Here is a 27,980-nt window from a genome sequence, read left to right as displayed (position 1 = left end):
AACTTGCTAACTAATGTCCCCTCAAAGGTCTGTGCTTTTCAGAGTGCTTCCAGGTCCTTCAGCTTCCTGGAAGTAATACTGTTTTTAAATTTTTTCAAAAAATCCTTATTAAAAAATTTTTTTTCAAATAAATTTAAATTTTATTTAAAATTTTTTCAAAAAAACTTTCAATCCCTGGTCAGGGAACTAAGATTCCACATGGCACATGGTGTTGCCCACCCCCCCCAAAGTGCATTAATCACCGCAGTTGCATTTTAGAATATTTTCATCACAACAACAAGAAAATGTGTTTCCATTAGCAGTTACCCACCATCCATCCTCTCCTACACTCATCTCCCTCACTCTATTCCCACCCCATCGACAACCACACATCTATTGGATTGGCCAAAAAGTTCGTTCAGGAGCCACTCCATGATCCAATATGCAACTTACCAAATGGTTGTCTTAGTTGCAGCATGTGGGATCTTTTTTTTAGTTGTGGCATTTGAACTCTTAGTGATCTAGTTCCCTGTCCAGGGATTGAACCAGGCCCCACTACATCAGGAGGGCAGAGTCTTAGCCATTGGACCACCAGGGAAGGCCCTTGCCTGAACTTTAAGGATGACAAAATGACACTCACCTAAAGAGACAAGGTAGCTACAAGTCACACAGCTGCTGAGGAGCAGAGCTGTCACAGGACTTGACTGTCCCTTGGAAGGCCCAGTTAGATAGATCAGAACACAGTCAGGGCTGCAAATTCCTTGCCTATGGGGGCAAGGCAGCTAACACCAAGGAGTGAGGGATTCAAGAGAAAGAAAACAAGTTATGTGAGAGAAGCATGTGCACCCTCTAAGGGTGCAGCTGCTGGTTAGCACTGGGCAAGCAACCACGTAGGGATGTGTGTCTCATGTGGCTGGCATTCTGACTCTTCCCTAGTTCCCAGAAATCCACATGGTGTGAACTATCCCAATTTTTAAATAAGGCACCAATAGTGAGTCAAAATATCTCCATAGGTCCAATTTTGGCCCAGCAGATGGCCATTGAGGATGAATTCCTTAAGCCTCCTTTAATTCATTTTTCAAAAGGAAACAGGCAATTCCTGTCTGGGTACAAGCTCCCTGCTGCCCTGCACACAGTGGGTTGGCATCAGGCCGGGGCAAGCTGAGCAGGTCTACGAAACTAAATGTGATAGCAGCACACTTGAGGCGAGAATTGGAAGGAGCAGGAGACAGTGAGGATAGGTCCAGAAAAATAACCAAGGGGGGAAAAAAAATCTCATCATGGCAAATATCCACCAGGGAAACGAAGACATGGAGCAGCCAGTGCAGAATGGAGAAGAAGGCCACCCTTTGGGAGGGGGTGAAGGCCACCAGCCAGAAACAAATCATAGATGGGAACAGGCTTGCAGACTTGCCCCTATTTCCCAGTGTGCGAGCATACTAAGTCGCGTGTGACTCTTTGCGACCCTACGGACCATAGCCTGCCAGGCTCCTCTGTCCATGGGATTCTCCAGGCAAGAACACTGGAGTGGGTTGCCATGCTCTCCTCCAGGGGATCTTCCTGACCCAAGGATCAAACCCATGTTCCTATGTCTCCTGAATTGGCAGGAGGGTTCTTTACCACTAGTGCCACCTGGGAAGCCTGATGGGCCATATCCAATAGGCAGGTCACAATGGGATGGATGGAGATGGAGATGATATGGAAGTGTTCATGGAAGAGATGAGAGAAATCAGGAGAAAACTTTGGGAGCTGCAATTCAGGAATTGTCTGCATATCCTTATTGGGGCGTTCTCTAATCACCAAGACCATCATGATGAATTTTGCCTCACGCCCTGGCTCCTGTCATTTCCATGAGATTATTATTGCGATTCCGACTGTTGTTCTCTTTTTCCTTGCATTTTACTGATAATGCCTTTACTGATCTGTTTTCTGTGACCTGTATGTAATTTCCATGTGTCAGGTGAGTTCTGTGATGCCAGCTTCTAATTGGAGATCGCCTTGGCACGCAACCTAAGTTTCCGTCAACAGTAAAGTTTCACCCATTTGCATGGAAAAATGTAAAGTTCAGTTCAGTCGCTCAGTCGTGTCCGACTCTTTGTGACCCCATGAACCGCAGCATGCCAGGCCTCCCTGTTCATCAGCAACTCCTGGAGTTTACCCAAACTCATGTCCATTGAGTTAGTGATGCCATCCAACCATTTCATCCTCTGTTGTCCCCTTCTCCTTCCGCCCTCAATTTTCCCCAGCATCAGGGTCTTTTCAAATGAGTCTGCTCTTCACATCAGGTGGCCAAAGTATTGGAGTTTCAGTTTTAACATCAGTCCTTCCAATGAACACCCAGGATTGATCTCCTTTAGGATGGACTGGTTGGATCTCTTTGCAGTCCAAGGGACTCTCAAGAGTCTTCTAGAACACCATAGTTCAAAAGCATCAATTCTTCTGCGAATGTAAAGTTAATAAAAAAATTTTTAAAAAAAGCAAACAGGCTCTATCTAACTAACCATTTAGCTCTTCATCACCATTCCACAGAATTGTTCTTGTTCAGTCTTGTTCGTGTCTGACTCTTTGCAATCCCATGGACAGCAGCGTGTCAGGCTTCCTTATCCTTCACTATGTCCCCAAGTTTGTGCAAACTCATGTCCATTGAATTGGTGATGCCGTCCAACCATTTCATCCTCTGTAGCTAACCCTTCTCCTCCTGCCCTCAATCTTTCCCAGCATCAGGGTCTTCTTTACAGAGTAGAACTTGTTGACTAGTGGTAGGAGGGCAGGGGTGCCTCTTGCTCCTCTCCGTGGCACGGGTGGGGTGGTGGGGGGGCGCTTCATTGTTGGAGAAGAAATCAAGTCACTGTCTTCAACGAGTTGGCCCTGGCAGGAGGGCAGCTACTTCCTTCACTGATGTTCCTGGGGCCTTGCAAAGGGCCCTGCTGCAGAATGTGACAAGCATTTGGGGGCAAAGGGGAGTCGCCTGGGTGCCCAGAACGAGGGTCGCAGAAGCATGGGTTGCAGAAGCATGGGTTCTAGGTGGGGGCAGGTGAGGAACAGAGATTTGCATCAATTGTTTAATACAGAGGAAAAACCAAAAGGAAGATAATACACACGCGCGCGCACACGCACACGCACGGTTCAGTCTCTTGCAAGGTGCAAGAGTTTCCTCAGCTAGAAATCCGGCTCATTAGCCCCTCCCTGCCTGCATACCTCATAGGACTGTTACCAGAGGAAGAAGGGGTTAGAAAAGCACTTGGGACAGGACAGTGTGCTAAGCAGGCATAAGTTTCGCTCTGGTGTGGGAAGTCTTTGGGAGCCGAAGGCCAGAGCCCAGGACAGTACGGGCCGTGGTTCCGGAACCATCACTCGAGGGTAGCAGGATTCGCCGGTCCCAAACCGGGCGCACACGCCCGGTCTATTTCCCGCCTGCACTTCCGGCGTCCGACCTGGAAGCGGAAGGGAGCGTATCGCTCTCGTTCGCTCTCTTTCGGCTGCAGTGCGTCTCTCCTGCGTCGTTCCGGCACGGTGGTAGCGGAGATCGGCGACCGTTTGGAGCGTGTGGTCCGGGGAGCGGAGCTCTGAGACTCTTGAGCTGCCGCGGCCATGGCGGATGTAACCGCCCGTAGCCTGCAGTACGAGTACAAAGCGGTGCGTGTGGGCTTGGCGGAGGGCTCTGGGCGGGGGAGTCCGATAGGGAGAGGAAGGCTGAGGAAGGGAGTTTTCAGTCTAAAGGTGTACGAGAGAACCGCGAAAGCAGAGGAGAAATCAGAACCCGGCGAAGGTGGGGGTACACGGCGATATGAATAACCCCACTGGTGATTGGGGCTCAGCTCTTACCGGGATGGGCTAAGAGCTCTGCTAGGAGTGTTTGTCCCGGTCCCGGCAGCGCTCTTCCCGCCCCCTTCCATGTGTCCTCCCCAACGTGCCCGACACTTTTCCCAGGTGGGAGTTATGAGCAGTGTTAGAAGCAGTGATTGATATATTTATTTGTTTGCCCTTTGCTCATGCGCGATTATACGACGCGCTTTTCAAGGAAAACATCTTTTTATTCCGACTAGTGATTATCGATGTTTAGTCGTTCCGATTCTTTGTTGTCAGCTGGTATCCCTGTGATGTAGAAATTGAGTCCTGCTTACCTCAGAGCTTCAGTAATATTGTGGTCTTTGCAGAACTCGAATCTTGTCCTCCAAGCTGACCGCTCTCTCATTGACCGGACCCGCCGGGATGAACCCACAGGAGAAGTGCTATCCCTGGTTGGGAAGCTGGAGGGCACCCGGATGGGAGATAAGGCTCAACGAACCAAACCACAGATGCAAGAGGAAAGAAGAGCTAAGTGAGTATCAAAGGGGAAAAATGATTTTTCTTCAGATGCAGAATCCATTTTCCCTTGGTGTTTGAGCAGTGGTTTGTTCAATTGCTTGATGCCAGCTGAGCCATCAGTGGCGTTAAGACAACTCACTGAAGGTGAAAACATAAGAATTGAAAGATTCTTTGGCCTTAACAAGTGTACCTGAAGTGGAAAACAACTTTTAGACCCTTTTCCAGCATGTGTTTCTCATCCATAGAGAGATCTTAATTTTCTTCATGGTATTTTCAAGACTCTTGGTAAACTCTTGTCACAGTAACTCTTTTCTTCTATTATTAACTTTCTGCTACTTCTTTTGTTTGCTCTTGCCTGCCTTTTCTTTTGTTGTTACAAACTACCATTGGAGCATGAAAGGCTGGTGTTTTGTTTTGCTTTTTTTGAGTTAGGGTTTGTTTGGTTTTTTACTTTGGGAAACGATGATATTTTTCCAAACTTTAAAGAATCATTGAACTTTATCTCACAGTTACCCTTCGAACCTGATCAGTATTTGTCCCATGATGAAGTCTCAAAAATTCGTAGGTCCACTTTTGATTAAAGCAGTTATATTTGAGATGAGTTACGTATCATTGGTCTTCCACTTTGCAGAGTATGACTTCTTTTCCAGGAATCAATGGCAGTAGATTCCTTTGGAACTTCAGTTCCCTGGCTAGGAAAGGAAGATGTGTCTGAGCAATGAAAACTAGTCCAGTCCAATCTTATAATATTGTCATACAAAGTAGAAAGGGTTGTCTCTTTAAATGAACGGGGAGGATGTCTCATGTAGCATGTAGTGCATCTAGTGAGAGGATGACAGGGGATTCCCTTGCTCTTACTGGGTTCCCATAAAGAAATACTCATGTATGTGATCAAAGCCAAATGGGAATCATTTGCTGGGGCACATGTTTGTGGTTTTAAATACTACCTGTGAATCATGAAGCTGAGAAGAGGAGGGTGGGCTTGCCTTAGTCTCACCATTAACCGGGAATGTTCTACCTGTTCAATGTCATACTATGTGCTTGTTAGGCGAAGAAAGCGTGATGAGGACCGGCACGACATCAACAAGATGAAGGGTTATACTCTGCTCTCAGAGGGCATCGACGAGATGGTGGGCATCATCTATAAGCCCAAGACCAAGGAGACCCGGGAGACTTATGAAGTGCTGCTCAGTTTCATCCAGGCTGCCCTTGGGGACCAGGTGAGGCAGCCAGAGGGTGAAGCCACATTTCTTTGGAGAGGGAGGAAGTCACAGCCAGAAGGCCCCCAGAGGAACCTTGTTTGTAGATTTTCCTGTGTGGGCCGTTCCAATATGCGAAAGTGGCTGATGTTTACTTTACATGAGGTAGCACTTTATGTGTGTTCTCTCTTTCAGTCTTGTTAGTTCTGTGACTAGGTGCTATTAATATTCATTTTTTATTTTGCAGGAGAGATGTGAGGCAAAGAATATTTAAGTAACTTTGCCCAAGTCATGGAAGTAGTGTTTGGCAGAGCTAGGGTATGAGCCCAGGCAGTCTGTATCCGGAATTTGCACTCTTTAAGATTGTCTGTGATTAGATTAAGGCCCTCTGTGAGTCTCTGAGAGACCCTGGTTGAGGTGGTTGCTAGAGGAGGTGAGGAGAAAGAATTACCAAAAGCTTGGTGGGCCAGGCCAGGACTGCCGAGTGCCTCTGTCATTTAGAGGAATGTGGCAGACAGCTGTGCAAGCTATGTCTTTTTTTAAAAATTTTTATTTATTTATTTTTGGCTACATTGTATGGCTTGTGGGATATTAATTCCCCAGCCAGGGGTTGAACCCTTTCTCCCTGCAGTGGAAGTGTGGAGACCCAACCACTCGGCCACCAGGGAAGTCCCCCTTCTTTTTTTGAATGTAGTCTTGTTTTGAAACAGAGGAGTCTCCCTTGGTGGCATTTTAAGTTCACGTTAGTGAAAGTGCTCAGAGCCTGGTGTGCAGGCGTTAAGAAACACGCGGCTCTGTGTCCTGTTGTCGTGTGAAGCTCATCACTGATGTTCTTTGTCCTGCTCTCTTCTTTCTAAGTAATTTTGTTTTTTGCCTCCAGCCACGTGATATCCTTTGTGGGGCAGCAGATGAAGTTCTCGCTGTTCTAAAGAATGAAAAGCTTCGGGACAAGGAAAGGAGAAAGGAGATTGATCTGCTGCTGGGTCAGACAGATGATACCAGATACCATGTGCTAGTAAACTTGGGCAAAAAGATCACAGACTATGGTGGAGACAAGGAGATCCAGAATATGGGTAAGGAGCTCTTGGTGTCCAGACCGTGTCACCTGGCTGCTTGTTGACCCTTCAGCATGATCTTCTAGCCTCAGTCATGAAAGCAGCTGAAAGATGCCTTGAAAGGGTCCCATGTCCTATTTGGTGTTTTTGGAGGAGTTATGATTGGTGGGTAGCACAATCCCTAAATTCCAGCCACCATTTCTTACTCTGAGACCCTTTTATTGTATGGAATGTGGGAGAAAACCTGGACAGTGCCTGGATGGGGGTGGGGTGCAAGTGGTTGAGGAGGCAGAGCGGAGCTGTGTCCGAAGCTCGCAGGTTGGAGCAAGCCTCGTGGTGGCAGTGCAGGAGGCTTTCTGTTGTTGATCATCTGCCTGTCAGTCTTTAGACCTTAGGTCTGACCTGAGGAGAGGCATGTCAGGCAGCTAGGGAGGAAATTAGCTCCCAAGTGCCTCATTTTACTAACTGTTCCTTATCCTCTTTTTCTAATCCCTCACTGTTTCAGACGACAACATTGATGAGACATATGGTGTGAATGTGCAGTTTGAGTCTGATGAGGAGGTAAGTGATAAACAAACCCAGACAGTGTCTTATAAATTGTTATGGTAAGGGGACCACTTCTAGTGTAAAGAAGCTACCTAACTTAAATCAGATAAGTTTTATGGTGTTGTATGGATGTCAGACTTCGGCACAAATAGTGTTTTATTGAGAAATGGTTGTGGTTATCTTTTGATATTGTCAAGCAGTTTGAACTTGTATTAATTGTATGATAACTGAGGGTAAACCCAGTGGATCAGCAAAAAGAAGAAAGATAAGTACAGTGTATATTTCATTGCGGAATTAGTGCTTTTTCACCTTATTGTGTTAATTCTCTTCTCAGCACTCCCGCCAGTTTCACAAGAATGCGCCTTTGCGCAAAAATGTACCTGTATTTTGTGTATGGTTGTTTCAGTAACAGTTGCAGCAGCAAATGAGGTTTACCATCTAACTAGGATTTCTTGAATATAAGTAAAAATAGGAACCTGTGGAACACTTGAAAAAAATGTGCAGAGTTGTATTCGAGTTCTCGGTGGGTGTGTTTGGCTCTTGATCATTGATGCTGACTTTGCAGTATCATAAACTAGGACAGGAAGAAGGGATTGTACAGGAGAGTCAGAGGAGAGAGCAGTGACCTGGAAGCCAAGAGGGCTGAGTTTTGGTCGTGTATCTCAGGGAGGTCATTTTGCTTCAGTGTCTCCATCTATCAGATGAGATGATTGAAACAGAAGACTGCTGAGCCCCCTCCTGCAATAGAGTTAGTAGGATTTTATGATTGCAAGTAGCAACAAATTGAAAGAATGCTTTGCTGACAGCATTTATTCTTTGAATAAATGCTTATTATCCGGGACTTGCTTTTCCCATGACCCTGTGCTCAGTACACAGTGCAGTGTGAGTAAAGACAGTAGTGAGCAAGCCAAGTGTGGTCTCCGCACTGCTGGTCACTGTGTGCTTTCCCGTGCGTGCTTCTGTATTATCCCCCATTAAGTGCTCTGAAGTGAGGCTGACCCTGCTTCCGGTAAGCTGTTGGTTTCACCACAGACGCCTTTGCTATGACCCTGGAGCGTGCTTTTAAGTGAGACGCCAGGGAGAGGTTCTGTGGGGATGCCAGGATCAGCTTCAGATCATGCGCTGGGGTTGACGCTCTTTGCACAGGAAGGTGATGAAGATGTGTACGGGGAGGTTCGTGAAGAGGCATCTGACGATGACATGGAAGGGGATGAGGCCGTGGTGCGCTGCACCCTCTCAGCTAACGTGAGTATAGATTACTCCTGCCTGTTGCCGCAGTGCAGATGGATTCTGGGTGTACCACTTTTCCCCGTACTTTGGTCCTCTTATGTGGTGATTATTGAGCTACCCTTTTATAGGGTGAGCTGTAATAAATGTGTAGTGTCTTGATTTTCGCAAGATTTCAGTCACTTTCCTCCCCTGCCATGTAAGTGGTTTATTTATTTTAATTGGAAGATAACCGCTTTACAATGTTGTATTCGTTTCTGCTTTACAGCAGCATGAATCAGGTACATGTGTACATATGTCCCCTCCCTCTGGAGCCTTGCTCCCACCCCGCATCCCTCCCCCCCCACCCCCCGCAGGTCATCACAGAGCAGAGCTGAGCTCCTGTTCTCGACAGCATCGTCCCACTAGCTGTCTGTGTTACCCGTGTATTGTACCTATGTCGATGCACCCTGCTTCTTAAGGGCATGTGTTGATGAAATCTTGGGTTGGTGTGCTTCTGAAGGCGATACAGCAGAGTTCCCCCCGCCCCGTGCTCCCCATCAGAAAGCCCTCAGGAGAGGGTAGGCTGTGAGGGGGCTGGAGAGCTTTGTTGCAGGACGATGAGAAGGCGCTTGGGGCAGAGGGCACCAGGGTGAGCCCAGTGCCTGGTTCCTTCACAGCTTGTGGCCTCAGGGGAACTTATGAGTTCCAAGAAGAAGGATCTGCACCCTCGGGACATTGATGCCTTTTGGCTTCAGCGGCAGCTCAGTCGCTTCTACGATGATGCCATTGTGTCACAGAAGAAGGCAGATGAGGTGTTGGAGATTTTGAAGGTACGGCCAGGATACTGCTTTTGTGTCCTGTGTAGCTTAGGAGATGGGGCAGTGTAGGAAGCGGGTGGCTGTGGCCTTAATCGCGGTGTTACCTTCTCTCTGCAGACAGCCAGCGACGACCGGGAGTGTGAGAACCAGCTGGTTCTGCTCCTTGGCTTCAATACTTTTGACTTTATCAAGGTGTTGCGCCAGCACAGGATGATGAGTGAGTAGATTATGGGTCCTTCTGTGCGTGTCTGTGGGTGTGTGTGAGAGAGAGAGAGAGATGGAGGCTGTGTTGCTCTCGCAGCCTCGCTTGGTTGTTTCTGTCTCTATCCCGAGGCTGAAGGCTGTTTTTGTGTCTCACCTCCCCTTTTCCCTTTCGTTGCTGGCAGTTTTGTACTGTACCTTGCTGGCCAGCGCACAGAGTGAAGCTGAGAAGGAGAGGATCATGGGCAAGATGGAGGCTGACCCAGAGCTGTCCAAGTTCCTCTACCAGCTGCACGAAACGGAGAAGGAGGATCTGATCCGGGTGAGGGCTGGGTGGTTTGCCTCTCCGATTGCTGAGCTAGAGTCTTTGCTTTGGAAAAGAGATACCAGTTAGAAGATTACAGCATAAAGCCAAATTCCTATTAAAGGAGGAAGTTGGAGAAGTGAAGTATTTCTCCAGATGCTCTGAGTGTGATCATCGGTACAGAATGGAGTCAAGGCCTTCACGCTGGTGTGGCTGAGAGACCGCTGACCTGTTGCTGTCATCACCAGCACCTGGGCCTTCTGCTGTCTGTCCACACAATAAGTCGTGCCTGCTGGCAGCACAGCAGGTGTTTGCTGAACGCAGAACCCACACTCTCCCCCTCAGGGGTAGCCCTTGGTGCTGGGTGTTGAATGTTGACTTTTGAGACCTCTAGACCGTGTATAGTCCCTTGTAAGTTATTTGATACCGTCATTCTGGTGGTCCCCATGGCAGGTGTCTGAACATAAAGGGCCATCTGTCTGTTTCAGGACTTGCTAGTGACTTGACCTGTGAGTCAAGTTCAGCTAAGGGACTGAAAAGGACAAGAAGCTGGGGTGGTGGTGAGCCGTTGCCATTGTTTCTGTCTTCCCCACCCCAGGAGGAACGGTCCCGCAGAGAGCGAGTGCGTCAGTCCCGGATGGACACGGACCTGGAAACCATGGATCTGGACCAGGGCGGAGAGGTAGGACCAGGGTCATGTCCAAGGCCATGGAGGGTGGAGGCTCGTATGCGCAGCTCGCTTACTTCCTGTGTGTTCTTGTCCTTCACATGCTCCCAGGCACTGGCTCCGCGGCAGGTTCTGGACTTGGAGGACCTTGTATTTACCCAGGGGAGCCACTTTATGGCCAACAAGCGCTGCCAGCTTCCTGACGGGTCCTTCCGGCGCCAGCGCAAGGGCTACGAAGAGGTGCACGTGCCTGCCCTGAAGCCCAAGCCCTTCGGCTCTGAAGAAGTGAGGGGATTGCTGTTCTCAGTTTTCTGTTCACTTTGCCTCCCTTCCAGTTTGTATTGCAACTGTTTCCATGTGGCCTTGTCTCGTAGATTTTATTTGTCTTATGGGTTTATTCCAGAAGTGGAAGCTGCTGCAGGTTTTTGGTTTTGAGCCCAGGGGACAGTGTTGATCTCTCTGGTCTGGCTTTCAGAGGAGAGTTACACATGGAGCTTTCCAGGAAATGTAATCCTGCAAAGCCATGGTCTGCTCAGGGATGTTGCTAATACGATGTGCACGGCCTTTCTTTTTTCTAGCAACTTCTTCCAGTGGAGAAGCTGCCCAAGTATGCCCAGGCTGGCTTTGAGGGCTTCAAAACACTGAATCGGATCCAGAGTAAGCTCTATCGTGCCGCCCTGGAGACGGATGAAAATCTGCTGCTCTGCGCTCCTACAGTAAGCACTGCCCTGCCTCCCTTTTTCTTGTGGAGCACGGTGTATGTTTTAGGTGGCAAGATTGTTCCTTCCCATCCTTACTCCTTAATTCTATATCCTTTGGTGGAAGAGGTGTTAAATGGGAAGATAAAATTCCCCGGACACCCTTTGTTTTGGCGATAAGCCCTTGGAAGTTGGGGCCGTGAGTATACTAGGTACACAGGCCTTCTTGTCCCTGTCTCTAGGGTGCCGGGAAGACCAACGTGGCCCTGATGTGTATGCTCCGGGAGATAGGGAAGCACATTAACATGGATGGCACCATCAACGTGGATGACTTCAAGATCATCTACATCGCCCCCATGCGGTCTCTGGTGCAGGAGATGGTGGGCAGTTTTGGAAAAGTAAGAGGGTAGAACTTCCCTCCAGAAGGTGTTGGGTGCAGCTCTCAAAGTCCTGGGGACAACTCTGGTGCTTCTCTGCTTCTCGCCTTACATTCTTGTTACATCTCCAGAACTCGTCATGTGGTACTTCTTTCTTCCTTCAAAGGTGGCGCTTGACCCATATAGAGTGTTTATGAACCCTTTAACAAGGGTTTACTATTTTTTTAATCTTCCTCTTAGCCATTTTCTGCAGTTGGTATCATTTGCATTATTGGAATATTTATGAAACACTCACATGAGTGCTTGGTAACCGACCTGATGTTATTCCAGGTCTGTTTTCTATAAGCTTCCATTTCCCCCTCTTGTGTGTAGAGCTCCCAGAGAATCTTTTTATTATTTTACTAATTTTTATTTTTTGGCCATGCTATGTGGCATGTGGGATCTTAGTTCCCCGACCAGGATCGAACCCAGCCCCCCTGCAGTGGAAGCACAGGGTCTAAACCACTGGAGCACTAGGGAAGTTCCAAATTTGTTTTAGAAATAAGCATTCATATCAATGATCTCGTACACTTGATATTCTCTGAAGGGCTGGTGCCTGCCTCTAACCCCTGCACTCACGACTTCACAGAGTGTGGAGTCCAGCCCCCCCCCCCCCCCCCGCTGCCCCCTAGCCCCAGCATTCTTGCCCAACTTGCCTTTCCTTCCCAGCGCCTGGCCACATACGGCATCACTGTTGCGGAGCTGACTGGTGACCACCAGCTGTGTAAGGAGGAGATCAGTGCCACCCAGATCATCGTCTGCACCCCCGAGAAGTGGGACATCATTACCCGCAAGGGCGGGGAACGCACCTACACCCAGCTCGTGCGGCTCATCATCCTGGTGAGCGGGGTGTCCTTGTGGGCACGTGGAGACCAGCCAGCCGGGGAGGGCTTGCTGGGCCCTCGCCCTCAGTGTTCCTGCAGTGTCTGTCCTCCAGTCCCTGGCCTTGGTGATGGAAGCTGTTGCAGCATTGCTCTTACTGCTGAGTGAGGATTTGCACTAAGTGGAAACACTTCCCAGGAGGGGCATGGTGTCTGCTGTATCGTTTGTGGGTTTTTATGTCTGAAATACTTTGAAATAAATGTAAGCAGACAATTTAAAAAGCTGCTTAGTATTCCCAGAACTATAAGGGCTTTATAAGTAATCCCTTCTCAGAGGGAATGAATAGGAGTCAGGATACAGTGTTCTGAATACTCAGAAGCCCCCAGGGAGAAACGACAGCCTGAGGGTAGTTTCTTGAGGTTTTCTGGGAAAGCAGGAAGGAGACCTTGCATGTTGACTCTCTGGCCTTCAGAGAAAAAGTTGGTCAACCCCTGCTTAGAGCCTGCCACTCAAAGTCTTGTTAGATATACAGAGTCCCTGGCCCTGCTCTCACCTACTGAAATAGTGTCTGCATTTTGGTAAGGTTTCCATATGCTTTAAATGCCTGCTGAGACTTGGGATGCGCTGCCTTAGGCTCTGTGAATTCTTTATTTGACATGTCATATTGTTTGCTCTTGGTAAAGATAAATGCCTTGAGGTGAAACTTTATTTGATACAAATTTGGTCTCATCAGAAGCTTCATTTTTAGTAAAGAAATTTATCTTTGAGGTGAGCTAGGAATTCCTTTACCCAAAGTGTCAGATTTCCCTAACCATAAAGCATTCTTCCACTGAACTGGAGCAAAGCAGCTCATGCTCAGAGCGTGTTTGCTGGGATGTTCCATGGTAACTACTGTCTCATCCTTGGAGGTTCCCTGGCCTGGGATCCCTTTTGTTGTCTTCTTCATCTGCAGTAGTAGTTATGTATTTACAAAACGGGATTACTCTTAGGGGGGCCTCATTTCTCTGATCCCAAAGGTAATTTGATGCCCTCCCATTCCTTAGGATGAAATCCATCTTCTCCATGATGACAGAGGTCCTGTCCTGGAAGCGTTGGTGGCCAGGGCCATCCGGAACATTGAAATGACCCAGGAGGACGTCCGCCTCATTGGCCTTAGTGCCACTCTCCCCAACTACGAAGATGTGGCTACCTTTCTACGTGTAGATCCTGCCAAGGGCCTCTTCTACTTTGACAACAGGTAAAAGAAGAGACGGGAAGAAGTTTAAGCAGGGTGACCTTCCTGATGTCTTCCTTCTTTGCCAGGTAGCTCTATTAGATTCAAGTTTTAGAATGACCCTTAGTTTTGATGTGGTAGAAATCCTAAAAGAGGCATATTGCTCCCTGGCAGTGAAAAGGACTTTTTATTCAGTGTTTTGTGCCAAAGCCTCATTGATTTGACTGTTGGACTTCTAGCTTCCGCCCAGTGCCTCTAGAACAGACGTACGTGGGCATCACGGAGAAGAAAGCCATCAAGCGTTTCCAAATCATGAATGAAATTGTTTATGAGAAAATCATGGAACATGCTGGAAAAAATCAGGTCTGTCGTGGTTTCTTGTCACTCCTGACCTCTTTGAATTTTTGACTTACTGATAATTGGGTAGCACTGATAGAGACAAAGATGCAAAGCAAATCACCAGTACCAGAAACGAAATAGACCCAGAAAAGATGCAAAGCAAATCACCAGTACCAGAAACGAAATAGACCCAGAAACGAAATGGATATTACTGCAGAATCTGTTACCTTTGAATTTGAAAGGCTGTTAAAGGAATACTGTGAACAGCCTTAGATGTACGTTTGGCGACCTTAAAGAAGTGAGCTAGTCTCTTAGAATTTACCAACTAGTAGAACAGCCTTGAAGAAATAGATAAAACATAAATAGTCTTATAACCATTAAAGAAGTTGAATCTGTAATTATAAAATGCCCAGAAAAGGCATTCCCATGCACAGATAAGCAGTCTTGTCTGTCTAGGTTATCAGGGGTTCTTCCATGAAAGATTTGAGTGGCTTACACTAAAAATATTCTAAAAATAAAGATAAAAATGGAAACTTAGTGAGCATTTTGCTGGATAGTGTGGTGTAATTTTTTAATTGAACACTGTATTTTGTCTCATAAAAAGAAGTATAAGGATTTAGAGGAAGAGACAAATCTTCTGTGGCAAGAAAGACTTGGACGACTTTATTTCCTGCAAAATGGTGCTGGTTTTCTACTGAGACTTATTTCCTAAGTCCACTTATATAGGCCAGTGCCTGTTATATGTCTTAACTGTTTAGAATCTCATCAGATACCTGAACACAAATTTATAATTGAGACCTCTGAATTTTCATCTATACTATATTTAAACTTGTTATTAGAGACAAAGGAGTTAGTTGGGTTTCCTAGTAACATGACCCTTGTCACCGTCCTTTGTAGGTTTGTTTGCTTAGGGTCTGGAGGGCTCCGTTAGGCTTCCAAGCCCATGTGCCTTCCCACCATCTCCCCTCTTCAAGACCTCAGTTTCTGGCCTGCTGATGGTGCAGCCTCTGCTTCCCGCTGCAGATTCCCCGGGGCCGGGGGCCGGGGGTGGCTGTCAGAGCAGTGTCTCTTGACTGTGGCCGACTATGGCTTCTCTTCAGGTACTGGTGTTTGTGCACTCCCGGAAGGAGACCGGGAAGACAGCCAGGGCCATCCGGGACATGTGCCTGGAGAAGGACACGCTGGGTCTGTTTCTGAGAGAGGGCTCAGCCTCCACAGAGGTCCTCCGGACAGAAGCTGAGCAGTGCAAGGTGAGGGGGGATGGGCCCGGGTCCCCGCTGCTCCCTGCTCGCTGGCTCAGCCCGAGTCGGCCAGGCCGTCCTCCGGGGCTGCTTGGTGGCTGTGTCTCTGTGGGCTAGGCAAGGGGCAGCGTCTTGGCTGAGATTTGCTTTCTCTCCGAGAGAGTCCCCTCCGGCAGGCTCACCACCTCACCTTTTCTTTGCCTGCTCCCCAGAACCTGGAGCTGAAGGACCTGCTGCCTTATGGCTTTGCTATTCATCACGCGGGCATGACCAGAGTTGACCGGACGCTTGTAGAGGACCTTTTCGCTGATAAACACATTCAGGTGAGGGGGGCAGAGCTCGGACCGGGGAGACTGGAAACGCTGGGGATGGCGCCGTGTGCTTCTGCCGGTGCTTTGCTGTTTCTGGCCCAGGTAGCCCTGGTCAGAGGGCCATGGTAGGTACAGTCAGTGTAACTTCTTACCACCTGTCCCAACTCTTCTTGTCACGCATGAGGGAAGCTGAGTAAGTTTAGGAAAGCGTCTGAGACGCACAGCAAACCAGGATGTGGGTGGCTCCAGATGCTGTCACACAAGGCCCCGTAAGGTCAGGACCTTGTTCACTCCTTCTCTCAGGGGAGTCTATTTTTAAGTGTCTAGTAACCTTGATTCGGGCTTCCCTGGTGGCTGACAGTAAAGACTCCGCCCACAGTGAGGGAGACCTGGGTTCAGTCCCTGGGTTGGGAAGATCCCCTGGAGAAGGGAATGGCAACCCACTCCAGTATTCTTGCCTGGAGAATCTCATGGACAGAGCCTGGCGGGCTGCAGTCCATGGGGTCACAAAGAGCTGGACGCGACTGAGTGACTAAGCACAACCTTGATTCACATAGGTCTGCATTACTGCCTCTTAAGTGTCTCTAGAGCCTTGAGATGATTCTTGAAGAGATGAGGAACCCAAAGACTCCTTTCCTCTTTATTCTGATGTTTCATTGACAAGTTCGGGACCCACCTCAGTCCTGCTAGAAGCCCTGAGTCCGGGTGCCTAGAGAAGTTGAAGCTATGTTGTGGATATGCTCCCTTCGTGGCGAGGTCTGTCTTTCTTACTGCCTTGCCTTTCCTCTGTAGGTTTTAGTCTCCACAGCAACCCTGGCTTGGGGTGTGAATCTCCCTGCCCACACCGTCATCATCAAAGGCACCCAGGTGTACAGTCCGGAGAAGGGGCGCTGGACTGAACTAGGAGCGCTGGACATCCTGCAAGTATGGAGCTTCTGAGTTTATTCTTGGTGGGGAAAAGCACGCTGTGTGTAAGATGCCAGCATACCCCAAAGGTGGCAGGTGGAGGGTGAGGTTCTGTGATGTAGGAGTCTGGAGTCAGAAGCCGGAAGCTCTGTGGCCATGGCCCTCTGGGCTGCTGTCTCCGACCAGATGCTGGGGCGAGCAGGAAGACCTCAGTACGACACCAAGGGCGAAGGCATCCTCATCACCTCTCACGGAGAGTTGCAGTACTACCTGTCACTCCTCAACCAGCAGCTTCCCATCGAGAGCCAGATGGTGTCCAAGCTGCCCGACATGCTCAACGCGGAGATCGTGCTGGGGAACGTTCAGAATGCAAAGGTGGGGTGGCCTCTGCTCCCTGCGCCTCTTGCCTTTTCCAGAGGGGCTGGGGCACCAGGAGTGAGGTGCTGTGGGCCATCGGCACCGGGGTCCTCCAGCCCTGGGCTCCACACCTTCCGTGTAAGTGTGCTTTCACGCTTCTCGGGTCTGTGACTGACTGTACCCCCTTGTTGCCAAAATCTCAGTAAGGACTGTGTTCTTATTGAAATATTATGAACATTCATGAGACTGTAAGATATATTTTCATAGTTGGGAATTAATTCTGAAGTCCTCCATGGGAGCTTTTCATGTGGACATCAGTTCTACATGCAGAGACCCACGTTCTGTCTCTGACAGGATGCAGTGAACTGGCTGGGCTACGCCTACCTGTACATCCGAATGCTCCGGTCCCCGACCCTCTATGGCATCTCTCACGATGACCTCAAGGGAGACCCACTGCTAGACCAGCGCCGATTGGATCTGGTTCATACTGCTGCTTTGATGCTGGATAAGAACAACCTGGTCAAGTACGACAAGAAGACGGGCAACTTCCAGGTGAGTGGGCCAAGGAAGGGAGGCACAGATCCCCACAGAAGTTGTAGCCCCTGGAAACAGTCTTTCAAATGGCTTTCTTGATTGGAGGCCTGCCTGTCTACTTAACCCATTGCTTGGAAGAGTGGAGAAACAGGCAGTGTTGGACTGTGCCCTTTGAACTTGGGAGCTTCCAAAGCGGTGCACAACCTGATGGTGCCTCTTTCTACATCTCGAGCTGTGGTGGCTGACTGTGCGCTCTTTTCTGGGCTGGCATCAGGTCACTGTGGGTCAGCTAACTGGGTCATCTTTCTTTAAAAATAAATACATGTGTTTGGCTGTGCCAGGTCTTAGTTGTGGCACACAGGATCTTGGCTCTTGGTTGCAGCATGTAGCATCTTTTGAGTTGTGCCATGGGGGATCTTTTAGCTGGGGTGTGCAGGATCTAGTTCCCTGACCAGGGATTGAGCCCAGGCCCCCTGCATTGGGAGCTCAGGGTCTTAGCCACTGGACCACCAGGGAGATCCCTGTGCCGTCTTTCTTCCCGCACATGAGCCAGGCACTGTATTGCTGTGAGTCCATTCTGTGGGCATCTCTTGTCCACAGTGAGAGGTTACTGCTTGTTAACGATCAGCCTTGAATTGAGTCTGCCTTCTTCACAGGTGACAGAACTGGGCCGTATAGCCAGCCACTACTACATCACCAATGATACGGTGCAGACCTACAACCAGCTGCTGAAGCCGACCCTCAGCGAGATTGAGCTCTTCAGAGTCTTCTCGTTGTCCTCAGAGTTTAAGAACATCACTGTGAGAGAGGTGAGTCCACCCAGTATGTGGAAACCGGAAGCTGGTACTCACCACCATGTTGCCGGGTGGTTCTCTCCTCGATCTCTGGGCTTTTCCTTGACCTGCTTCCTGCTTGTGGCAGGAGGAGAAGCTGGAGCTGCAGAAGCTGCTGGAGAGGGTGCCCATCCCGGTTAAGGAGAGCATTGAGGAGCCCAGTGCAAAGGTGAGCCCATCTCCTCTGCTCGGGACAGAGTCGGGTGGTTTCCCTTGTCTCTAAAAGGTGAGCCTGGGGCTTGGGCTTGTGCTGGGCAACCTGTCCCATTCTCCCAGTCTCTGCGTCTTTCTCACGTCTTATTGCATGGAATATCAATTATTTAGTGTCTGTAGATGAAGATCTTTAGATCTTACTTGGCACGAAGGCCCGGAGCAGAAATGTTACTCACTGTGGATGGTGCAGTGATCGCCCTTCCTTCTTGCCTTTTTCCAGATCAATGTGCTCCTGCAGGCTTTCATCTCACAGCTGAAGCTGGAGGGCTTTGCGCTGATGGCCGACATGGTCTACGTGACTCAGGTGAGGGTGGGCTGTGCTGCCCCGATAGTCATGGGCCCCTGTGCTGTGTGCGTCTGGGAGAAAGTAGGCTGGTGCTAGCGAGCGAGAAGGATGCTGAGCTGGGCCACAGCTGGCTTGCTGGCTGCTGTGTGAATGGTGTGGACTCTCTTGCCCATCTTGAGCTCTTGGGAAGGTGAGGTCATTAGAGAGACCTGGGAGGCTCCATGTGTCTGCTTTTCTGCAGAGAAGCACTTTCCACTATGGTTGCTGGGCTCCTAAATAAACCTAGAAATGGCCAAAGGCTTTATTAGCTACTCTGTCTTTTTCTCAGGGCAAGTCACTAGCACCTTTACTCTTGCTAGGATCCTAAATGCTAAATGGGCCAAAAGCTGTAAAGTCACGCAGTGAACAGTATGTTCGTTCACTGGGCAGTGAGCTCGAGCCCCATTTTTTGTTGTGTCCCCAAGCATCTCTGGGGGACTTGGTTTTTGAGTTGATGTGGCTGATTATATCACAGCTCGAGGTGATTAAACTATGTGTAGAGTGGCTTCATTAGCTCTGGGGACAGTGGATACTTAACAGAGGAAATGCTTCCTCTTTCCCCAGTCGGCTGGCCGCTTGATGCGGGCCATCTTTGAAATTGTCCTGAACCGAGGCTGGGCGCAGCTTACAGACAAGACCCTGAACCTCTGCAAGATGATCGACAAACGCATGTAAGTCCCAGCGAGCTGGAAGCTGGGTCCTGGGTTGGGGGTGCTCGGGCTGAGGACCTGGTGGGAAAGCCTTGGAGCACACACTGATGTGTGATGTGTGCACCTGGGGAGAAGCTGAGACCAGGAAGGTTCCGTTTCCCTCCTGGACAGGTGGCAGTCCATGTGTCCTCTACGCCAGTTCCGGAAGCTCCCTGAGGAGGTTGTGAAGAAGATCGAGAAGAAGAACTTCCCCTTTGAGCGTCTCTACGACCTGAACCACAATGAGATAGGTGTGTGTCTTTCCCTCCTCATCTGTACAGCTCAGGTGTCTCTCTGCGCCCGCCTGCTTCCCCGTTCCTGGCCCCAAGCCCTGCGCGCAGATGTCTTATCCCATTACTGCTGGGCTCCATGCACTTGGTCTCAGAGCTTTGAACCCCGTGGGCCCCTGAGCTGGGGGGAGAGCCCATGCCTGGAGTGGAACCCACCCGTTTCCCTCAGGGCCGGGTCCGCCAGACCGGCCATCAGGCTGGGCTGCAGCCGTGCGCACCCTCGTGTCCTCACAGGCGAGCTCATCCGCATGCCCAAGATGGGGAAGACCATTCACAAGTACGTCCACCTCTTCCCCAAGCTGGAGCTGTCGGTGCACCTGCAGCCAATCACGCGCTCCACCCTGAAGGTGGAGCTGACCATCACGCCCGACTTCCAGTGGGACGAGAAGGTCCAGCTGGGCGCACCGGGGGGCAGATCTTGGGCCTGGTGGTGAGTGGGGCGGGAGGGCTGAGCCCCCCTTCACCCCTCGGCTCATGTCCCCATCCCTCGTGCTCGGGTTGGCAGGTCCACGGCTCATCAGAAGCCTTCTGGATTCTCGTGGAGGATGTGGACAGTGAGGTGATCCTGCACCACGAGTACTTCCTGCTCAAGGCCAAGTATGCCCAGGACGAGCACCTCATCACGTTCTTCGTGCCTGTCTTTGAGCCACTGCCCCCTCAGTACTTCATCCGTGTGGTGTCCGACCGCTGGCTTTGTGAGTGCACCTCCTCCACGGGGCCCCCGGGACCAGGTTCCCCCTGGGGCTCAGACGAGATCTGACCCCTTGTGCTGGGCTGGCCTTAGCTGGGGAGACTGACATGCGACCTGCTTTGGGGTTCCCAGCGCGCTCACAGCCCTTCCTGTTTCTCTCCTGGCAGCTTGTGAGACCCAGCTGCCTGTCTCTTTCCGGCACCTCATCCTGCCAGAGAAGTACCCGCCCCCAACCGAGCTGCTAGACCTTCAGCCCTTGCCTGTGTCTGCCCTGAGAAACAGCGCCTTTGAGAGCCTCTACCAGGATAAGTTCCCTTTCTTCAACCCCATCCAGACCCAGGGTAGGTGTTTGCGTTTCCAGGTGGGCAGTTCCTTTGGGGACGTTTAAAGGTCCCCTGGAGACAGAGCTTGGAGGGGTAGAGGAGGGGAGCCGGTCCCCTTCGGTTTGACCTCCTGGTCACTGAGAAGACCGGCGGAGAGGCGAGGAGGGAGCTCCGGCCTGTTTTGCTTCTGCGTCCAGCAGACCTCCAGGGGACCTGAGCTCCTCACCTGGGTCTCTCCTCCTCGTGTTGGGAGGGGCAGGTAGGGGCCGGAAGGCGCAGGCCTGCGTTTCCTCGCCCCTGCTGGTTGCCCCTCTGGACTGGTGGATGGCGTTTTCCCACATGGCCCCCGGTGAGCCTCCCTAGGGGTCACACTGCCTCTCTCTCGGTTCTCAGTGTTCAACACTGTGTACAACAGCGATGACAATGTGTTTGTGGGGGCCCCCACGGGCAGCGGGAAGACCATCTGTGCGGAGTTTGCCATCCTGCGGATGCTGCTGCAGAACTCAGAGGGCCGCTGTGTCTACATCACCCCCATGGAGGCCCTGGCCGAACAGGTGCGTCCTGTGTGCACTCTCCCAGTAGCTGTTCTCATCGCGAGTCCAGATTGAGGTTTTTCTGAGCCCTAAAATGTGCAGAGCCAAATGGGGCAAGGCTTTACCTGCTGGGGGGCATTTTCTTCAGTTTGCACTCTAAAGAAAAGCTCTCGGGTCACTTGGTCTAGTAGGTTGAGATCTAAAGAGCAACAGGTCTCGGTGTTCGGCCTCTCAGGCTTCTCTCCAAATGAATGAACTGATGCTGACACGCTGACGTCTTGTTGCCAGGTATACATGGACTGGTATGAGAAGTTCCAGGACAGGCTCAGCAAGAAGGTGGTGCTCCTGACGGGGGAGACCAGCACGGACCTGAAGCTCTTGGGCAAAGGCAACATCATCATCAGCACGCCCGAGAAGTGGGACATCCTCTCCCGGCGGTGGAAGCAGCGCAAGAATGTGCAGAACATCAACCTCTTCGTGGTGGACGAGGTCCACCTCATCGGGGGCGAGAATGGGGTACGGCTGGCTGGCCTTGCCGCAGAGGGGCGGGGCTGGGCCTGCAGTGTAGCCGTGGCCCTGGGCCTGACATGTGGGCCCCAGATGAGGGGCAGCTTCTGCCTGTCGCCTTGTCTCCAAAGGAGGACCTGAGATTTTTTAGTACGTTTTTTTGAGGCTAGCATAGCTTAGAGGAGATTGGCTGGGGAGAGGTGCACCCAGAGCCGGGAGAGCTCCTGATCAGAAGGGAGCATTAGGAGATCCTCTTGAGGATGTTGGGCTGCCCACAAGACGCTCAGGGCCGAGGCCAGGGCACCCAGGCCTGCAGTGATCAGTCGCCCCTCTCTGCAGCCCGTCCTGGAGGTCATCTGTTCCCGGATGCGCTACATCTCCTCCCAGATCGAGCGGCCCATCCGCATCGTGGCTCTCAGCTCCTCGCTCTCCAACGCGAAGGACGTGGCCCACTGGCTGGGCTGCAGCGCCACCTCCACCTTCAACTTCCACCCAAACGTGCGCCCCGTACCCTTGGAGCTGCACATCCAGGTGGGGCCCACGCTTCTGGCTCCCGCGCAGCCCTGCTGCCCAGCTTCCCCGGGCTCCTAACCTCCTCTCTCTCCCCGGCCTCAGGGCTTCAACATCAGCCACACACAGACTCGCCTGCTGTCCATGGCCAAGCCCGTGTACCACGCCATCACCAAGCACTCGCCCAAGAAGCCTGTCATCGTCTTCGTGCCCTCCCGCAAGCAGACGCGCCTCACCGCCATCGACATCCTCACCACGTGCGCGGCTGACATCCAGCGCCAGAGGTGGGTGGCCCACTGCCAGGTGCTGTGTGTGCGGTGGGGCTGAGCGAGCACCCCCGGGAGGGGCTCTGGGGGGTGGCCCGCTGCGGGCTGAGTCAGTGCTCCTGCCTCCCAGGTTCCTGCACTGCACTGAGAAGGACCTGATCCCATACCTGGAGAAGCTGAGTGATAGCACGCTCAAGGAGACGCTGCTGAACGGGGTGGGCTACCTGCACGAGGGGCTCAGCCCCCTGGAGCGGCGCCTGGTGGAGCAGCTCTTCAGCTCAGGTAGAGAGCAGGCCTTGCGGTGCAGTGAGACCAGCTCCAGGTGTCCGCGGGGTGTGGAGTACACTTTGGCGTGTGGGTGATGTCTCGGCAGCAGGCACGCCCGTCATTTTCATAATACTTCTCATCTTTTATTTGATCTTTTATTTCAGTGTCCTTGAGATGAAGGTGGAACAACCTACTTGGTAGATGAGAAAGCAGGCAGGCACATAGTCATACTCTATTAGAACCTGGGTTTTTAGACCTGGACTTTTGGTCTCTGGACCGAGTTTTCCACGGACAGGGACTTGGCAGGGTGGTTGGGCTTTAGAGATGGAGTCCGTGCTGCTCGTCTCCCTTGCGTGGCTGCGGGCTTTCCTCTCGTTGGCGTTGGGTGTTTTGTTCAGAGTAGTATTCTGATGGTGGTTAGGGAGCTGCGGCAGCAGCGCTCCTGCCAGAATCACTCACTGTCACTCTTTGACTCCTGAGTCTGCCTGGTTTGGGGCGCCTCAGAGCCCGGTTTTGCTGCCATGGACTGGCCAGCCTGTGGTTGAGTTGGTGTTAGTGTGTTCCAGTCGGCACAGCCTGCCTGTCGGGCAGGAGTGTGAGCCTGACTTTCTCTGGCTTGGGGGTCTGTTCCATCGTGACCTCGTTTCCTGCACGGTAGCCCCCAGCAGAGCAGCAGTGACAGGCAGACCCCCCCTGTAGCACTGTCAGCCTCAGTCATGAAACGCCGTCCCCGCCCCGCTTTGCACTCAGCTCTGCGCTGTGGAGCGGGGAGGCCGCGGCTTGCCCCGGAGGCAGCAGGCCCTGCCCCTCCCAGGGGCCTGTGCTCAGCCTCCTCTCCCCTCTGCCGCTCAGGGGCCATCCAGGTGGTGGTCGCTTCTCGGAGTCTCTGCTGGGGCATGAATGTGGCCGCCCACCTGGTGATCATCATGGACACCCAGTACTACAACGGCAAGATCCACGCGTGAGTGCAGTGTGCTGTGCGTGATCGGGCCCCTCTCCCCTAAGATGAGCATAACCTCTGCAGACCCAGGTCACTATTGTGAAGAAAAGGTATTAGGGAAATAAATAGCTAGCCGAGATTCCACCCCAGCAAGGGTTTTATTTGTGCCGACTTATTTTTGATGCTTGAACCTGCTTCTCGGTTTGGATTTGAGTGGGGTGGACTTGATCACTCATGAACTGTATGGCTGTGAGGTTTGGGAGCCTGCCTTACATGTCAAATGCTTTAATATGGAGTTATTTGGCTATTGGCGTTAGATGGGTGGACTTCAAAACTAAACTGATGTATAGATTGCCTGTGACACTAGGGCCTGAGTACACTCACAGAAGTTTGCTGTGATTTTCCATATCTCCCTGTATCTGCATTTTATTCTTCGATGTTCAGGGAGGGAGCGTCCTGAGTCCTCTTCCCTCCGTCTCCAGGTACGTGGATTACCCCATCTACGACGTTCTACAGATGGTGGGCCATGCCAACCGCCCTCTGCAGGATGATGAGGGGCGCTGCGTCATCATGTGCCAGGGCTCCAAGAAGGTCAGCCCCGGCCTCTGGTGCAGTCTTCCAAGCTTGGGCCTCAGGACAGACTCTTTAATCTCTCTTCCCATAGGTGTCTTTGCTTGCTTTTTTATATTGTCTTTTTTCTTTTCCACATTGCTTTTGTAACGAGCCTTTCCCCGCGTAGAATTCTGTAGCCTTTGAGTTTTGCTGCTGCTGTCGAGTGTGTGTTGAGATCCTGCCCTCTGGCTGGGGCTGTCTTCCTCATGCCCTGCTCACGGCGGGGCTCAGCGTCCTTCCTGCACGGTGGGAATAACCGTGGTGCGGGGGGGCGGGCATACACACCCAGCTCACCTTGCCCGTGCAGCTGGCTGCTTTCCTTTTGTATGAGCCGTGCCTGTTGCACAGGGGCCACATTTGCCCTTGGCCTTCCTTTGTGACTGTTCTGTCATTGACTGTGTACTGTGATGTCACTGACATTCTTTCCCATAGGATTTCTTCAAGAAGTTCTTGTATGAGCCTTTGCCGGTGGAGTCTCACCTGGACCACTGTATGCATGACCACTTCAATGCTGAGATCGTCACCAAGACCATCGAGAACAAGCAGGACGCTGTGGACTACCTCACCTGGACCTTCCTGTACCGCCGCATGACCCAGAACCCCAATTACTACAATCTGCAGGGTCAGTGGCGATGGCGCACGCGTCATCCTCCGGTGGTTTGCACAGCCCGCGTTCGCCGTCTCCCTGGGATGCCCCTGCTTACCTCTCACCTTCACAGGCATCTCCCATCGTCACCTGTCTGACCACTTGTCGGAGCTCGTGGAGCAGACCCTCAGTGACCTGGAGCAGTCCAAGTGCATCAGCGTCGAGGACGAGATGGACGTGGCGCCCCTGAACCTGGGCATGATCGCCGCCTACTATTACATCAACTACACCACCATCGGTGAGGGCCCGTGGCCTGCAGCCACGGCAATGACAGATGACGAGGCTGCCAGGGCCTCGTGTGCTTGTCAGAGGGACGCATTGCAGGGCGGAGCCAGGCTACCCAGCGGTTAACTCTACTCCTCCTCTGCCTGCTTTGCTTCCTCCCACATGTCCTCCCCTTCCCCTCCCAGAGCTCTTCAGCATGTCCCTGAACGCCAAGACCAAGGTGCGAGGGCTCATCGAGATCATCTCCAACGCGGCCGAGTACGAGAACATCCCCATCCGGCACCACGAAGACAATCTCCTGCGGCAGGTGAGCGCATCTTCCGAGCAGGGTGAAGCTCGGCCCCCGTGCCCAGAGCACAGTATCGCGCTGTCTGGTCAGGAAAACACCCACTCCCCCGCCCCGAGCTCCCTCACACACTGCACACACATCTCAACCCCCACCACCCACAGCCACCGTCTACCCCGAGTGTGGAATGGCTGTGGGCCTGGGACTAGTGGTGCTTTGGGCCTGAGCACGGGTCTCAGGCAGGGTCACCTGTTCACCAACTGCTCTCTGTTCCACTTTCCAGCTGGCCCAGAAGGTCCCCCACAAGCTGAATAACCCTAAGTTCAACGACCCGCACGTCAAGACCAACCTGCTTCTGCAGGCTCACCTGTCCCGCATGCAGCTGAGTGCCGAGCTGCAGTCGGACACGGAGGAGATCCTCAGCAAGGTGTGGAGACTGGGCGTCCGGGGCGTGGGGGCCTGAGCGTGGCCTGCAAGGCAGCAGTGCCCACCCCGCCCACGCGTGCTCGTCTGTCCCTCTGCAGGCCATCCGGCTCATCCAGGCCTGTGTGGACGTCCTCTCCAGCAACGGCTGGCTCAGCCCGGCCCTGGCGGCCATGGAGCTGGCCCAGATGGTCACCCAGGCCATGTGGTCCAAGGACTCCTACCTGAAACAGCTGCCGCACTTCACCTCCGAGCACATCAAGCGTTGCACAGACAAGGTGAGCTGGGCCTTTATCAGAGTGTTGGGTGGCCAAGTCTGGAGGCCAGGCATCTTGCACTGGGGTTGGTTGTGGGAGGGGAGACATCTCGTTTTGGCTTCTCTGAAGGTGTTACCCAAGAAGGCGCCAGGGAGCCTGACTGTTGTGAGCTGTGTCCTCTGGATGATCTGATAGCATAGGAATAAAATTGGCCAGCCTGTGGAGCCAGTGGCCTCTCTCCATGGGCTGGAGCCTGGGCTGGAGCCACTGGGGAGGGGAGTTTAGAGTACTAACGGAGTCACCTGGCTGAGGGTGAATCGCCGGAGCCAGTGTCCTCTGCTGGTCGTCGGCCTGCTCCTTCTGACCTCTCTGTTGCCCGCCCAGGGGGTGGAGAGTGTTTTCGACATCATGGAAATGGAGGACGAAGAGCGCAACGCCTTGCTCCAGCTGTCAGACAGCCAGATCGCGGACGTGGCCCGCTTCTGTAACCGCTACCCCAACATTGAACTGTCCTACGAGGTGGTGGACAAGGATGCCATCCGCAGGTGAGCCACGCGGGCCAGGTGGGCTGCCCCAGGTTGGCCCCCAGTGGGCACAGCTGTGACGGCGCCCCGGGTGTCTCCCCCACAGTGGCGGGCCAGTCGTGGTGCTGGTGCAGCTGGAGCGGGAGGAGGAAGTCACGGGCCCTGTGATCGCACCTCTCTTCCCGCAGGTACGTGCTGGGACTGGCTTCCTGGGGTCCCCTCGAGGCCCTGCCCATTGGCTAGGGTCTGTGGTGCAAGGGCATATAGTCATCAGGGGAGAGAAGTCTAGAGCAGTGATGATGTCACAAGGCTGAGGATTAATTTGGGGGCTGTGAGTGCTTTCTGTGGAAGTCTAGTTTTTTTTTGCTTTAAGGCAATTTAGGTGACTGGTTGCTGAGGGAAGTCCTGGCACAAGGCCTACTTTGGATCCACTCTGCTGACAGGCGCACCTCCATGTTAACATGTTTTGTCCTCTGGCGTGTCTGCCTTTTACCTAAAAGGGTCTCTGAGGAACTCAAAGCTGCCAGCCGCAAAGACTAGATGTCTGATAGTGGAGTCTTGGATCTAGTGTCAGGCGCTAAATGGGAGAAGGTACTCTGGGACACGGAAGTGAGCCAGAACCAATAGAGTTCACCTGTCTACTCAAAATTGAGTTCACATGAGAAACTTGGTTTAAAATTCTGTATCCAGTTATCTTTTGGTCCAAAAATTTTGAAAGCTTTCTTTCTGGTTTCCTGTTTCTGTAACTTTTCACCTGGTGTCACAGCCATCAGGTTTTACACACTGACTGTTGGGTTTTGGTCACTACAGAAACGTGAAGAGGGCTGGTGGGTGGTGATTGGAGATGCCAAGTCCAACAGTCTCATCTCCATCAAGAGGCTGACCCTGCAGCAGAAGGCCAAGGTGAGTGTGTCCGCTGGCCCCAGCGGGTTGCAAGAGGGGGCAGGTATCTGAGCGGGTCCTGAGTTCTGCTTGCTGTCTCCAGGTGAAACTTGACTTTGTGGCCCCGGCCACCGGCGCCCACAACTACACGCTGTACTTCATGAGTGACGCTTACATGGGATGTGACCAGGAGTACAAATTCAGCGTGGATGTGAAGGAAGCCGAGACAGACAGTGACTCAGACTGAGTCCAGAGGCCTTCACTCTTGCAGAGAGGAGAGCTGAGCCTGAGTTAGGGACGTGTACAGCGTATGGGACCTCAGTGGTGGAAACCTGCTCCTGCTTTCCCCGGCTCCCTTGCCATCCACACTCTGGCTCTAGTGTCTGTAGGTGTCGAGCACAAACCGTGTACAGCATTTTGAGGCATGTTCTTTGTAGTTCCTTTTGACTCACATGTTCTAATAAAATGACTTGGAGAAACCATGTGTCTTTGCAGTGATTCCAAATTAAAAGTTTGCTTTGCCCAGTCGAAGGGTCGTTTTTCAGCCCTGAGCTTGTGTACAGTGAACGCGAATCGGGCTGCACCGGCTCAGCCAGCAGAGGGCAGTGTTGGTGC

At 51.9% G+C, this 27,980-nt stretch overlaps 1 protein-coding gene and 1 pseudogene across 1 annotated transcript; both read left to right on the top strand.

The window, feature by feature from the left end:
* The first annotated feature begins 1,259 nt into the window (after nucleotides 1–1,259).
* On the top strand, nucleotides 1,260–1,833 carry LOC110135405 (protein BEX3-like; annotated as a pseudogene).
* Nucleotides 1,834–3,419: 1,586 nt separating this feature from the next.
* SNRNP200 (small nuclear ribonucleoprotein U5 subunit 200) lies at nucleotides 3,420–27,844 on the top strand. Its single transcript, XM_020890421.2, has 45 exons — nucleotides 3,420–3,615; nucleotides 4,137–4,300; nucleotides 5,336–5,507; nucleotides 6,367–6,559; nucleotides 7,047–7,102; nucleotides 8,234–8,332; nucleotides 8,974–9,126; nucleotides 9,232–9,331; nucleotides 9,501–9,637; nucleotides 10,218–10,301; nucleotides 10,398–10,571; nucleotides 10,865–11,002; nucleotides 11,227–11,382; nucleotides 12,070–12,240; nucleotides 13,266–13,459; nucleotides 13,675–13,798; nucleotides 14,875–15,024; nucleotides 15,228–15,338; nucleotides 16,119–16,250; nucleotides 16,419–16,607; nucleotides 16,944–17,141; nucleotides 17,780–17,932; nucleotides 18,045–18,125; nucleotides 18,390–18,473; nucleotides 19,059–19,165; nucleotides 19,316–19,434; nucleotides 19,708–19,862; nucleotides 19,979–20,168; nucleotides 20,332–20,505; nucleotides 20,881–21,041; nucleotides 21,309–21,536; nucleotides 21,867–22,058; nucleotides 22,143–22,321; nucleotides 22,434–22,585; nucleotides 23,423–23,531; nucleotides 23,993–24,101; nucleotides 24,555–24,744; nucleotides 24,842–25,006; nucleotides 25,179–25,300; nucleotides 25,563–25,706; nucleotides 25,804–25,980; nucleotides 26,344–26,504; nucleotides 26,590–26,671; nucleotides 27,294–27,386; nucleotides 27,469–27,844. The coding sequence occupies exons 1-45, from the start codon at nucleotides 3,571–3,573 to the stop codon at nucleotides 27,610–27,612; spliced, it is 6,411 nt and encodes a 2,136-aa protein (XP_020746080.1). The 5' UTR covers nucleotides 3,420–3,570; the 3' UTR covers nucleotides 27,613–27,844.
* The last annotated feature ends 136 nt before the right edge of the window (nucleotides 27,845–27,980 follow it).

This window comes from Odocoileus virginianus, chromosome 2 (assembly GCF_023699985.2).
Source record: "Odocoileus virginianus isolate 20LAN1187 ecotype Illinois chromosome 2, Ovbor_1.2, whole genome shotgun sequence".
Lineage (NCBI taxonomy): Eukaryota > Metazoa > Chordata > Mammalia > Artiodactyla > Cervidae > Odocoileus > Odocoileus virginianus.
Note: the sequence above shows the minus strand (reverse complement) of the source record. Positions and strands in the feature narration are given on the sequence as shown.